This window comes from Centruroides vittatus, unplaced genomic scaffold, assembly GCF_030686945.1.
Source record: "Centruroides vittatus isolate TY-2023 unplaced genomic scaffold, ASM3068694v2 scaffold_386, whole genome shotgun sequence".
Lineage (NCBI taxonomy): Eukaryota > Metazoa > Arthropoda > Arachnida > Scorpiones > Buthidae > Centruroides > Centruroides vittatus.
The window spans coordinates 2,414,861-2,430,885 of record NW_027122706.1 but is presented as its reverse complement, the minus strand read 5'-3'; the positions used below and the strand labels follow the sequence as shown (position 1 = coordinate 2,430,885).

At 24.7% G+C, this 16,025-nt stretch overlaps 1 protein-coding gene across 8 annotated transcripts in view; it reads right to left on the bottom strand.

Annotated features, from left to right (window-relative positions):
• The window catches only part of LOC136988714 (C-Jun-amino-terminal kinase-interacting protein 4-like), a 94,478-nt gene that overhangs the window by 56,881 nt on the left and 21,572 nt on the right, over nt 1–16,025 (bottom strand). For all 8 annotated transcript variants that reach the window (XM_067286660.1, XM_067286662.1, XM_067286659.1 and 5 more), the window contains exons 2-6: nt 14,841–14,961; nt 14,259–14,329; nt 9,900–9,985; nt 7,672–7,834; nt 3,622–3,697 (exon numbers count right to left, since the gene is read on the bottom strand). In XM_067286660.1, the coding sequence (XP_067142761.1) occupies nt 3,622–3,697; nt 7,672–7,834; nt 9,900–9,985; nt 14,259–14,329; nt 14,841–14,961 (517 nt within the window). The remainder of the gene's footprint in view (nt 1–3,621; nt 3,698–7,671; nt 7,835–9,899; nt 9,986–14,258; nt 14,330–14,840; nt 14,962–16,025) is intronic.

The window sequence follows — 16,025 nt, the reverse complement described above, 5'->3', positions numbered from 1 at the left end:
TTAATTATTACACAATGCTTACTTTTATAATAATACATTAAAGTTGAATTATCATAATGAATCAAAGGGATATATACATACATAAAGATCCTTCTATCAGTTAGTTATCAGCAATTACAATTTCATTAATGTTTTGTGTTTACTTATTGTCTTAACTAACTTTAGTTTTCTTAAATAAATCTCTGATAATTCACATATTTACATATGCCAAATTTATTTCTTTCATTTCAAATTACTTTCTTTTACATTGGTGTATAAATTAATCAATACTTTCATTTTATTTATTTCATTTAGACTCATTGGTTGATAAGTAAGTAGATCTTGTATTATTAAATTTAATACATATGGGATGTGTATATTGTAGTAGCCATTTCTTTAATTGTTATTCTAAACTCTAATATCATTTTTCTACCAGATTTCAAAGTTCTCATTAGCATTTACAGTTATAATTTGGAAGAGTAGATACATCACTGTGTGAAAGTTTTATTATGTTATGTTTTTAAATCTTAAGTAAAAGAAAAATTGTCTTCATTCATTCATCCAAAAAAAAAAAAAAAAACAGAATTTTATAGAAATTATATTGTTGGTGTTATTGTGACATCATGTCTTTTGGAAATTTTTATTTTTATTTCATTCAAGAGTTTTGCACTAATTTCTATGTTATTATTCTCAAAAGTCAGAATAAAAATTTTAAAATTCTCTGGCTATTGACATTTTTATTAATCAACTCAAGGAAAACATCTCCTAACGACACACCATCATCTGCTAAAAATCTAAGATCAGAAGTGTGGCAGAAAAGAAATGAAAATGAGAAATTTGGTTGACATACTATAAGACTCAGAGAGAGAGAGAGAGAGAGAGAGAGAAAGATGTCACAACTGGGAACTCAATGTTGTGGAACTCCAATCAAGATAAAGGATCTTCGATAACATAAGACAGTCCTCTGTCCTATGGTCGGTTCTTCATCATCTAGGAGACAGAAGAGGTATTAATCTGCAACAAACATTTCTATAGGATTTGAGTTCACTTGTTCATTCTAATTCATTTTTATTTATTATTTTACTTATTCACTGCATGTATTGCAATTATACGCAACATGATTCCCCATTTCTTTTCTCCCTTAAAAATTAAGTAATTTTAAGGACTCTGAAAGAAACTTTTAAGCACTTATATCCTAAAAGTCTTTAATAAACCAATATACCAAAGAAATGAGTTAATGGGTCTTTTTAACCATTTAAGATTAGATCTAAATCATAATAAACAGTTGACTACGATAACATTTTATGTTATAATAATAGAAGAAATAAATATAAATAAAACTAGTAGGATAAAAATATCTGGTTAGAATTTAACAAACAAATAATGATCTCTTACTATAAGTTTCATTTTTACTGTCAGGTTTGTGACTAATTTAGTCATTATTGGTAGAAAATATTTTTTCTTCAATAAAAAATGTAAAATTTTATTTTATTGAGAATATCTTTACAGGTAATAATGTCTAAATCTAAATCAGTTTAACATTTTCTTCTATTATAAAACAGACAGTCCTTGATTTACTATATTGATACATCATCCATTCCTAAACATAATGAATAAAACTAAACTAACAAAACAATGAAAAATAGTATAAAATAAGGTTTAAAAACTGAACAGCTACATAGGAAGAATGTTGGGTCTATACTTAATAGTCAATTCCCACAATATCAAATAATTGGCCATATGTCTCTAATTTAAGTTTTTTTTATAATAAAAATATATAAGATTGAAAAGTAATTATTTTGAATAATAAACTGAACAAATGTACTTTAAAATATTAAATCATATGTGTCAATTCTCTAATTGATACAAATCTAATCATCATAAGGAGCAATACAATATTCCTGCATTATTCACATAATAGTTGTGTTACCTTAAATCCATTTCATCTAATTAAATTTTAATCAAAACTATTTGTTTTTAACTTCTGATATTATTGTTAATGTGGCAGTCAACATGTTTTTAACATGTTGACTGCCACATTACTTTTCAGGATTATGATGTAAAACACCAACTTAATTTAATTATATTATATTATTAAAAACTCTAATTAGAGTACATAGTAATAATCAAAAAGCATATAGAACATGTTTTCTTTTTTAAAAAAAGATCTTACAAATTATCTTGTAGTTGGCTTATATAACAGAAAGCTCTTTGCTAAAGCCAAACTATGAGTTAATTCATGCACAGACATGATTCAATTTGTCACTTCGCTACAGCCGAGTCAGAGATATGCATCTAAATTCGTTAGTATTAAATCAGATATAGAGTCGAGCACATCACATTTACATCTTTCTTGAGTGTGTTGTTTTATAATTATTTTTATAATCAAATTATAAATAAATAAATAAATAAATATATATATATACATACATAATGCACACAAACTGTTTCAAAAAGCAACTTCTTCTAAAATAAAACTTATAAAGTTTAGAGAAGCATTCGTCAAGACATTGAATGGAAAAGAGATTCAACCAGTTTTAAAAAAAAATTAGATTTCAAGAGCTTCATTATTTACAGAGTATCTTACCTACAAAAAAAAAACAGCATCTGACGAAGCCGTGTTGAATTTGTACCAAAGCTAAAAAAAACTGAGAAACATGTTATTTCTGTCCAATCTGACCAGAGAAGCCAACCCTTTGTGTGGAAGATTGTTTTAAAAATTATCACAAACAATAAAAATATTCTTTTGTTTTTGATTTTGAATAAATTTTTTATGACTATATTTTCTGTTCATTTATTAATAAATGTTCTGTTCATGTAAGCCAACCTTGATTTTTTTGTTCTTGCTCCTGAGGCTATCTATTCATATTTACACTGATATACTATGAATTGTATCATAGCTGCACAAATATGGCAAGGAAACAAACTACAATATAACTAATAGTTGACGTCCTAGGCAATAACAAAAATTACGAGTTATATCGTAGTTGGCAGTCGATGTGTTAAATTGTTTTTACATATTTTTACAGGGGTCTGGCCTCTAATAAAAAGTAATTTCTGTAAAGGAAGACTGTTTGTTTGTGGTAGTTGTAAGTGACAGGTATGTGAATACAAATTTAGTTTCTTCGGTGTATTTTAAATTAAATCTTATCAGTATTTTTGCAAACAAAAACTTTGGACTGTTAGCACAAAATCTTTTTGAGATATTCGTTATTCATCCAACAAATTTAACAAAACAGTCATAATTATGTGAGAATGTCTGTTTTATAAACTTTTCAAACTTCTATAATAAATAAAAAGCAAAATGTTATTATTATTAAAAATAAATCATACTAATTGTTATTATTATTATTTTTTGTGACTATTCAAGCCATTATCTTTTAAAAAATAAGGATTAAGATTATTTTAATCTATAGTCAACTTTTTTAAAATTTGTGTCTGCAGCTGTATTGATTTATTACATAATTAAGTGAATTTTCTAAATTCATCTTTATTGTTGTTTTGAAAAATTTCTGTATGAATTTAAATAACTTACATTAAACAGTAAATTTAAAATATTATATTATTAAACCAATTAAATAAAACTATTAACCTTAAGATAAAATAAATTTTGAAAGATAAAACTAATATGCACTTACGAACCTTTTTCAGATGAATGACTTATAACATTTCCCTTCTGATTTTGTAATTTTGGTGATGTGGCATTTAATTCCTGAGACTGTAATAATATATATATAAATTATATTAAAATTATTGTGTCTATTTCAAAAAGATTAAAAACTTTAATAAAAACTGATTTATTATTCTTGTTATAAATATTTCAAATTCAAAGAAATAGCAAGTGTTACCCAAAGTGTATTCTGTAGTAATATTTTTTAAAAATATTTACTAATAAGAAAGAACAATTGATATATTTACATAAACAAATCCAATGGATTTTTCTAAAAGTCTGAACAAATTTAAACTTCAGTAGCTTAAGGTATACAAATATTAACAGTATAAATATTTATTTCATTTTATAGGTTTATTTGTTGTTTTTATTGAAATGAGTTTATGATTGTCTTATGTGTCTAACTTGTTTTTATTTTAATGGGTATTAATAATACTTTGTTTTATTGAGAAAGTTACAATTTGTCAATTGCAATAACGTCATAAAAGTATAAAATAGATAGATAAAATAAAAATAAAGAAAAATTGATATTTTTAGATACGTTATTTGCTGATGAAACAGCAGGTCTTTATAGACAATTAATTTACTGAATATTATAATTTGAGATGAAAACTATAATAAACTGAATGTTGTTTATCACATAGGTTTTACTTGCCTGGCTGTTACAGCATAACACAAGTTACTTTTCTTGGCTTTTTTAAGATAATATTGTAATCCTGTCATATTTAAAAGCTTGACATTTTAAGCACCTGAACCCAAAAAAGTAAAAACTGATACCCAAAATGTTTTGTGTATGTTTGTGTCTATTTCATTTAATATCTCAGGATAGGATAAAGATTAAGAAACAAAATTTGGCATGGTAACTTGTATATAAGAGACATTGATGCTAATAAATTTTGGTAGTTAAAAGTTAAAGAGTGGTGAGATAGAGGGTGACATGTCATATCTTGAATTGGACTGGACTTAATGAAAATTTTACTCATTACTGGCATTTACAACATTTTTAGAAACTCAACTCTACCCTCAAAATTAATTTTTGCATTTTTATAATAATCAATAAATTAAAAGTTATTTTTTAATAACATTTCATAACAGATGGTACCACATAATTTTAACTACCTGCTAATGTACATTAGTGTTTCTTAAATTATTTTATGTATTTTCTATTTACTGGGGTTAGAATACATAACAAAAGTTGACTTATATATTCTAAATATAAATCAAATTATCCTGGATTTTGTAGGCTATTTTTTTACTATTTTCGATTAAATTGTTGAAGTAATTTGTCTACAATAGATGGTGTTATCATCTTTTTATTCAGTTAACATTAATAATTATAAAATTTTTAAATTTAATTAATTCATTTATAAATATTTGAAAAATTATATATAAATTAAAGGCTGAAAAATTCTGCATAATTGCATCATGACTTAAATTTATATTTAATTTCAGCTTAATTTTATATGTGATAATCTGATTATAAGATTCATTTAATTTTTATTTATTTAAATTTCAATGTAATATTTTGATATTAAATTCTACAATTTTCTACTTTTTGAGGGAACTTAAAGGAGGATCGGAAATACAGTTTTTTTTTTTCAACATTTTATTACCTTAAAAGTTTAGATCATATTCTATGACTAAACTCAGAACTAACCCAACTCATTGTCATAAGACAAGAAATTTAACTCCTCAATGGAGATAAATTCGAGTATAAAAGGATTTATGCGCCAAAACTCCACACGGATTAACTATGAAGTAGTCAGTTCATCAATACTTATAATTTTGTGCCTGATCTCCATACTTCCACCTCTATAAAGTGAGCAGAAGGAAAGTAAATAACACAGAGGTATTATATTCATTATTGTAAACTCTCCCTGTAAAATTAAGGTTTCATAATAGAAATAATTAGAATATATTTTAATTTTGTATTTAATTTTTGTCCTTATTAAATTTTGTTTGTTTTATTATTTAAATTGGTCTTGTTTTGAATTCATTTATATGCTGAATGCTTTATCATAAGAACCTGTCCCTCTGCCTTGGATTTATATTAATAAAATCTTTATAACATGAGGTAAGATGTGAATTACCTTTCTTATTTGGTGTCAGGAAAAAGACCTAGAAACTCATAAGATTTCCGGTTATTTTTAATTCATATCATTCCCATCTAATGACAAAGTAAGCAAGTCTAACCGACTTGTTGCTGATATTACCACCAATTCACCAAAAATATTACCAAATTCACCAATAATCTCTGTTCTATAAAAGCTTAATAATCTACCCTAATATTCTGCAAAACATAGTTATATTTATTTATTGGATATAATCAACATTCTATATTATCTCTTTTTTTATTATGTTATAAAATAAATGGCATTGTTTAATTGTTATGTTATGTTATAATATGTTTTAGTAAATATTTATTTTATTCCATAACAAAAAAAAAGATGATTTATTTCTTTCCATTGCATAAATCATAAGTTTTGCTCCTCTTTGACTCATTCATTTTGCATTTAACTGAACTACTTAGGGCAAAATAAAATAATTACTAAAATAACAATCTAGGAATGACTATTGACAGTGCACTTTGTCTTCTCTACACTTTATCTTAAGAAGTGTTACCAATCCTTTATGAGAAGTTAAAAGATATTTCCATGGAAAATATAGACTTACTATTCCTATTAAACTTACAACATGTATTTTGTATTTTAACAGACCACATTTTCTATGACTGACCAAAAATAATGCACAGATTGTTCTGTTGACCACCCTTACTTCATATCATTATAGTAAAATAAACAGTAGATATCTATAAAATATTTTTTCATTAGAATTTACTCATTAAAAATATTTTATGTTATAAAAAAAATTAAAATGTCATTATTATCATCAAGAAATCATTATATAAATAACAAAACTATTGACCAAATTTATAGCTATATAATTTTTAAATTATATGCTATTTTGAAAAAAACAAAATATAAAACAAAAATCAATTTATAATTAAAGAAATGTAAATAATTATGAAATGTTAGCAAACTGAACTATAAAACAGCCTCTAATTACAGGAACATTATGAGTTGAATACACAAATGCATTCCAGCACAATTTAACATTAAAAATGTAAAGTAGTCATAATATAATAATTATGCACTATTATAGTGTAACTAGAAAGATATGTGAAAAATTACTCCCTATGCTAATTGCAAGAATTTAAATTTCAATGGAATGATAATAAGTCTATGTAACTGTTGACAGATTAAACTTGTTATAACTGTTATTTAATAACAAAAACACTTGTCTTTTGAAATATTTTGTATTTTTATTCTTATTTAAACAATAATACTAGATAACAGATTCTATTCAATACTAGTCACTAAGCATTTCATATTTTATTTTTTCATTTTCATCTGATATTTTGAATTATCTATTATTATTTAATATCATTTAAATTACTTCCAATTTAATTATAATTTATTAAATTACTAAGTGATTAACAAATAATAAATACATTTGTAATGGCAAATTTGTCTAGACAAAAATTAAGATTAAATGATCAACTTAGTAATCCAGCAATTATCATTAATTATATTTAGAAATTCATCTTGCAATGCTCTAAATGTGAATTCAATTTTACTTATATAAACTACTTATAACATATTTTAGCAATTAACTTTTGAATGAAATTGATTTTACTTTAAATTATAAAACTCATTAAAAACTCCCTTATATAAATAAACTGACATATTCTATTATTTTTATTTATTTTATTAATTTAGGTAAACTTTCTATTCTATTTTCTATATATTATGATAAAGCAGTGACAGAAAGCTTACATTTATTTGCATATTAGTGAATATTAAATTTTAAACTTTTGAAATAAAATATTCATATTTAAATTTTTGATATAAATCAATAAACTATTTTTTTATATTTATAACAAGTATTTTGTTTTCAATTTCATAATATATTTCTTTTATATTTTTAAAATAAATTCTGATAACTAAAGTAAATTAACATACCTGTATTTCACTTTTTAAACTTAAACTGACATCAGTATCTTGACCTGAAGAACTTGGACTATGATAATCTATTGGTGTATTCATTGATTTTACAGGTGATTCACCTGATTCAATACTAGTCATTAATGATCCATGTTTTAGTTGACTAAGATTCAAACCCTGTCTATAAAAAGGATGATAATAAAATTGTAGTTAGATATAATTTTTAGATAATATTTCTTTATAACTCAGAAATTTTATACTATTTTATATGTACATATATAGAATGCAAAGCAAACTCCTAAGTCACCTAAATAACTTTTAAACAAAGATATCTAGAGCTATAGAAGTAAGGTATTGGTATTATAAAGTTGCCATGAACTACTAGATAAAACCAACAGCATCAAATGATTGTCAATCATGTGATAGTCCTCTGGAAAATATCATGTCAACAAAAGGTCATGACAAGCTATATAAATGGAGACTGTTGCAAGACAGTACTGCTAAATGATGAATCAGGACAAATGCTAGAAAAGCTGAATGGTAGTATTCTTTACGATTTCTTATTGCTTCACATCCAACTGTGTGGCTAAGAGAGGCTGGTTGTATCACAGCTCATCTTTGAAGAAACTGACCCAACAACTTGAATAGGCACATGCAACCAAATTTTCTATTTGCAATATGGTTTCTGTGAAATGTTATTTCCTACTAATTTGATGATGCTCTGCAACTTTCTCACATAACCTTTTTCTGTATCTCCAAGTTTCTAAGACAGGAATGCAACTTCTAAATTTTACCCCTAGGACTGCTGCCATCAATCTCGTCTGTTAGTGCATTTTAACTTTATCATACTTCACTTCTAAAGCTCTAGCTATCTTCATTCAAAAGTTATTTGGATAACTTAAGATTTTACTATTCACTCTGTATATGTATATGTAAAAATAATAACTGGATGTCAAAACAATAAATATCACACTCAAAAACCAGCAAAGTATTTAATAGAAATGGCACCTTACTGCAAACAGGAATACCTTAATTTCAAGTCTTTTAAAAAATTTTTTTATTGTATATGCCTGCAATGATATTCAATCTCCTGTCCAATCAGAAATTGATTCTATCTTTTAAAAACTTTCTGTTTGAATTGCAGTTCCATTCTAGAATATTTGATAACCTGATGATGATTGCTTATAATAGTCAAAAACATTAGTTTTATATTAAATATATATATTTGCTGGATTACTGGTTTTTGAGTGTATTATTTATTGTATATGTATGTATGTAAAATAAAAAAAATAGGCAACTTTATCAATAAATTCTGTAAAAAAAGTAATTTTTAATAATCAAACTTCTACCCAAAAGTAATTAATTCTCTTTGAGTTCTAAAAATAATAATTTAATATGGCATATTATGGACTAAATTTTCTCAACAAAACAAACTGATAGGAAGCTAAAAATTTTAAAATATTATATATATTCAAATATATTTTAAATTAAACTTTAGAATCCCAGAATATGATATGTGAAAAATTATATTTCAATTTAATCCTTAATATTCAGTAATTTTGCTTTATATACACACAAAGCAAGTCAAAATTTTCAAAATTTATAGTAAACAGTAAAAACTCAAAAATTAGTATAACCAAAACTAGTATTAAAATGGATACACAGATGGATACATAAATAGATTTTTTTATTTAAAAAATCTATTTATATAATCAGTTAATATATAATTGGAAATACCAGTTTCCATTTTAGAAATTAATATCTGAATTTATTTGAGTATATTTTTGGGAATTAATTTGTTATAATTAAATAAGCTTTTTAGATAACTAGCATATATAATTATTAGTTTTAAATAAAAACATTTAGATTAATTAATCACTGAATTATTTTAGGAAAAATTTAAAATCAATTAATGAATAATAAAATTAAGAAAGCAAAAATTTTTTACAAGTTAACATTACACTAAAGAAATAAATGCTTTTAAACTATATTTTTTTATGATCAATTACAATGCCTCCACAGAGATTAGTTTGTTGTTTATAATTAATTTTGATCAGTCAGATTGTTTAGGAAAAAGAAAATCTAACATTTAACACAGCTTTGTTGTTTAGCTTTGATCATATTAGTATCATTTCATTAAGAATATAAGATATATTTCACATATTAAAACAGTTTTACATTACAAGAAAATAAAATTTTCTTATAAATAGAATATTTAACAAAATAAAATAAGTATTAATAGATACTTTGATCTTGAAGTAAGCTGTTCAAGTCTATCTGTTCCAAAAAGAATTTTTGTTCTTTCCATGTAATCCATATGAGTTTTGAATAACTGAAAAAATTAATTTTTATCACTATAAAGCAACAGTGTTATTAACGTAAATTTTAACTAATACTATAAAGTTTTGTTAAAAAAGAAACTGAAAAATTCAAATCTTTCTTAATTCATTAAAAACATAATGTAATATTTAAGAAAGATACAAATATGAAACATATATTATTACAGAAGAAGTTTGTTAATTCAGCGTTTGATAATCCAGAATGTGGAATAATCTGATACCATCTGAAAATAAGCCAATAATCAAGAATTATCCAATAATAATCTAGCATGATAGTATAATTATTCCACAAAATGGAATTTGTTTGAACACAGTGAACTTTAGTACAAGATGTAAATCAAGGCAAAAATGATGGCCACAACCCACCTTTGCTTCAATTAGCAGCATGACATTGCTATATATCATGTTTTTCATACTTGGAATATGTTTAGCTTTTGTGAATTGTATGTATACAGTGCACATGGGGAGACTCTGGTTAAGGGAACAGAAGGGGTTGATTTATCACAAATAAAAAAACAACTACTAATTTTTAATTTGGCATTAATAATAATTTTTTAACCTTTTTGTTTACCTTGTCTGATTCTTTTGTTCTTTCTTTTCCTGAATTTTTCCTACTGTTTTTCCTGAATTTGAGATATTAGTTAATTATAATTTTACAGATTTTTCAATCTTAACACAATATATTCAACTTCAGACTGATTATGTAAAGAAATCAGAAGCATACAGCAGCATGCATTGGTACAAAATGTACAGCAATATCTGGTAATCCAGCACTTTCAATAATCTAATGCCATTCTAGTCAGATTAACAAACTTCTACTGTATTATGCGAGTTTATAAAGGTCATAAACAGGACAATAACAATTAATAAATCTCATCTAAAATCTGTTTATAGGGAACTTAAAAAACTCTACAAATATTTTGTTAACTTTTCCTAAATTTTGTAAAGAGAAAAACCATTTATTTTGGAGAAAAATTAATGTAAACTTTGATTATTACAAGAAGGAGTTATTACTATCAATTATAGTGATGCAGTAAGAAAGGGTAAGAGGTAAATGCAACCAGAGTCAAAACCCATGTGTGAATCTACACGCTTCTTGTATAAAGTGAAAATAAAGCAAATACATATGAACAGATGAGATCATTGTTGACGAATGGTGTGAAGCCTTGCGTGCTTGGTATTGTGGTCAAGCACTTGAGGAAACTTAATAATGGAGGCAAGGCAGTGGATTGGTATAATAGGGAAGATTTGGAGTTCCTTTATAAGCAATTATTAAAGTTCTAGGGTTAAGTGTCAGAAATGCCAGGGCACACCAACCACTCTTAAAAATTGTTTCTGTACCTGAATCAGTGGAAAAGGAAGATCTCCTGGACAACATATGTGATCAGAATATTTCAGTGAATGTAGTTTATACAAATGAGGAATTTCATGAAAATGTAACAGTGCAATATCCAATAAAGTAAAAGCATGCAAAATGTAACTTGTGGGTGATTGAAGCAACGTCAGCAGCCAGAAGCATCATGATAAAAGAAGGAGTTTTACACCTCCAATGGAGCAAATGTCCTATCTATAATTATGTGCCCATAAAACAATGATTTAGATGTCTGGGCTTCAATCATTTCACAAAGGAATGTATGGCAGAGAAGCAGGTTTGCAATCATTGTGGGGAGGAACACCTCTACAAAGACTGCCCTAATAAAGAAAAGAGGGCTAAGTGTGCCAACTGAACTAGAGAGAAATGAGAAAGCCAAGAACATAATACAATGAACAAAAATCGTCCAGTGTATGCTTGAGTGAAACAAACTATTGCTGGTAAGTTCGATTTTGCACCTTAACACCTTGGAGACTGTGTTTAAACACTCAACTATGCAGTGTTCTTGATTCGTGCATCCCACAAATTTATTTGTTAGGGTTTAGATGACACATCTTCACTGCCACTGCAGCAAATAGTTGCCAGCAATGTCAACTTGTGTTCATTTTACTTTTATTTTTTCCAGCAGTCTGCAAGTAGAAGAATGCAATTGTATATATGTTATTTTGTTATTTTTGTTAATTCAATTCATTGTACTAAGTGTAAAGCTTGTTGTTATGAGAGAAATATTCTTCAGTGTATACCAGTTATGCAATGTGATGCCAGTTTGTACTATTGTTTATATGTACAAATAAAAGTGAATGAATGAATATTCTGTCAAGTCTTCTGTTTGGTTATATGTTAAACATGAGTTTTTAAACTATTAAACAGAATTTAAGAATCAAAAAACTTTTTCCTTTCAAAATAGTTATTCTCTGTAATAAATAAATAAATTTTATAAATATATAAAATTAATGTTAGTTTATATGATTTTATAATGTATAAAATTAACTCAGTATTTATAGGCTTAAGATTAAACTCTATTCAAACAATTTTATTTAGCTATAGCAGTATTAAATTAGTAAATTATTATTACTTATACTTTTATGTTTAATCAGTTAATTAATTTTTTTTTATCCACTATGATTAATACATAACTCTTCATATAATATTAACTATTTAAGATTATCTGAAATGAAACACTTTATTTATATTCAATTTAAAGCTTTACTTTTAAATAAATAGGAATGTGAGAATGTAGATTTATCTTAAAAGCATACAGAATTTATTTTATTATCTATCTGTGTTAAGGTGACCAATCGTCCTCCTTTAGGGAGGATTCCTTTAGAAGGACTGTCCTTTAGGGAGGACAGTCCTTCTTTTGTAAGTTCTGTCCTCCCTTGAAAAGTGTCCTCCTACATGTCCTCCTTTTTGATATTTGAAGACTAATCTGTAAATCTCCATATTCGATTGATGCCAAGCCGATCTGTTGCATGTAATGTGATGTGTTTGTATTTGACATTACGGTTCATCAAGGCTTGGTACAGTGTACAATGCAGCAAGACGCGATTATGAAACGCATGTGCTCTGCACAGGAGACCTTGAGACAGTGCACTGCATTCAAGTAGCTTTGTTTACTTCTTACCGAAACACAACATGGCTCATACGCATGCAGTAGAGTTTATTATAGTGTATTATTGTTGCAATGGATAAAATGTTTCTTTTATTTACAATATTTTTTCCTTCAATTTATTTGTGTCCTCCTTTTCATTGTAAAATAGTTGGTCACCTTATCTGTATTGTTTATAATCTATTATTATCCAACAAAATGCAAACATAAATTTCAAATTAAAAAGTATAAATTTAATTATTTATTATTAAATATATTATAAAATAATATAAAATTTAGACTATACACATAATATATTCTAGTTATGTCTGGATGTGCTGCATTTGATTGCCAAAATAGAATAAGGAAGAATTCTTAATGTAACAATTATCCAAGATAAAATTAAAATTCCATTTAATGCACTTGTCATAATATCAAAAGAAAATGCTTGTTTGTTTCAATTTGCATTTATCAATATTTGCACAAAAAAAGAAAAATTCTAAAAGTGTATTTATTAGTGCTTAAAGAACACCATAATAGTCTTTCATTAAATCTGATAATTATTAAAATTTAAGAAATTTCTAACAAATATTTGTTTTTACAACTTATATTTCTGTATAATATAATGATATAAAATATAATGGAAAATCATTTTTGTTAGCTAAGGATTACAAAATTTGAAACTTTAGAATAATTTTTGGCATAAACAAGAATTAAAACATGAAAACATTTCTCTCTCTTAGTCTTTGAATCACAAATTCTTGAATTATTTTTAAATATTTAGCATTAAAAATCAGTTTTGTCTAAGTTGTTTCATTATTAAAAAGTGAGCTTACTTTTCCTAAGATTCAGACTTGAATTCTATTAAGGTAATAAATACTAATTTTTTTCATAATAAAACATATTTATTTAATGTAAATATATTGTATTGCACAAAGTCCTGAATTTAAATTATTATATTACATTTGTATACATAAAAGTATTTAAACAGTTCACTCATGTTTGAAAACAAAAACCAGTATTGCCTGAAGATATATAATGAAATTGGACAAAATATGATGAAGTTCTCCCATCTACTTTTTTGTTGCATTAAGTTCAAAAACTGCCTTAGTAGTGATGAGTTTTGGTACTAATTTATTTATTTATTTATTTTTTTATTTATGAAAATGTCTTCTTTATGTTCTAAAACATCACCATATCAAATTTGATTGATTTGGACTTAAGATCATCCAGTATTTGATCACATTAAAATTCATTTTCTCTTTAGTTACTTTCAGTAAAAAGATCAGAAAAAATAAATAGTTACCTCTGTATACCTTTCATGTAATTTACTATATTCAGTTTTCATTTCAGATTCTTTTTCTTCTAAACGAGTTGCTGTAAATAAAGATTATTTTATTTTCATTTAACTGATTGATATATAAAAATCAGGAAGTATAGTTTGAAAAATAACTCAAATAAAAATATTTTTAGTAAATAACATTTATATACATTTAAAAAAGGAAGTGATTGATTTATATATATATATATATATATATATATATATATATACACACACACACACATACACACAACACAGATATATAGATATTTAAATTATATATAATTTTTAACTTAATATAAATTATTAAGTTATCAAGTTTAATAAAATTATTATAAGAGTTACATGACAAATGTAACATTAACAACATACAATATTTCTGTAATTTTTATATATTTATGAAACATTATTTAAATTAAATAAATTTTGTTAAAAACAATTAAAATACAAATTTATTAAAAAATCAAAAATTTTATTTGTATTATGAATATAAACATTTTTAATTACATAAAAATGTTCATACTTTAAACACTAAGATCTAAGAAAAACATCCAAAATATATTTTACCATGATCAGTAGCATTTCTGGATTTAAGTTCCAACATACGAACAATAGATTCTAAACTCTCTACTTTACTTTGTAATTCAAGTTTATCATCATCTTGTCCATATTCCATTTCCAGTAATTTCTATATGAAATTTAAAAAAAAATATATATATATAAAATTCTTTTAATCTGTAGCCAGTGCAATAAATAAAATCTTTAAGGAATAAATATCAAAATACAAATTAATAGAAAACAAATTTTATAGTTAATATGAACTTTAACATATTCCAATTTTTCATTTTTTTAATAAAAGATATTATTTATTTATATTTTTGTCTTATAAATTTACTGAATTTTGAATATTTATAATTTTACTAATTTAATAAAGCACTTTCATATGAAAAACATAATCTTTTGATATTATATGGTAAAATTATTTTAATAAGTATAATGATAAATATTATATGGTTGAACACTTTAATTATATATACATCTTTCAGAACTAATTATATGACTATGACTTAGGAACATTTGAAATCTAAATAGTAAGCCGAAAATTTCCAAGTTACAATTAAAATAATTATAAAAGAAAAAATATACTTCTGTTTATTGTATTTAATGTTTGTTTCTTTTGCAAAACATAATTAAATAAAATTTGCATACATTTTCTCATCAATCTAGCATTTGTTCTCTGTAAGGACTACTATTATATGATACCTCACTTTTTTCAGTTTTGAAAGAAAGTGATGTAGTCTATAAAAAGGAACCTTAAGTTAAAAAACTCAATTTTTATTTTATTTCTTTTTTTGAGTACATCTTATTTTATGGATTAAGAGGAGTGTATAAGAGAGTGTTTCTAGCTTAAAATATTGCCAAACATTAATAGAAACACTTAGTGTTAAAACTTAAAAATAGATAATTTCAACTGCTTATATATATCTTCTATCTTTTTGTGTATATATATGTGGATATGTATATATAGATATGTAAAAAATAATAACAACAACACAAAATATTATATTTAATATTTTCTGTCATAATGAAAAAGAAAGATTTTATTAGTTGTGGAATTTTTAAAATGTGTATAATAATTCTAACAAATACAAAATGATTTTTTAAAGAAGAAATAGAAAAAATATTCTATCTCTTATACTTATTCATTTTCTGATTTTGGTATGCTTTTAATAATAAATTAACATTTAAAAA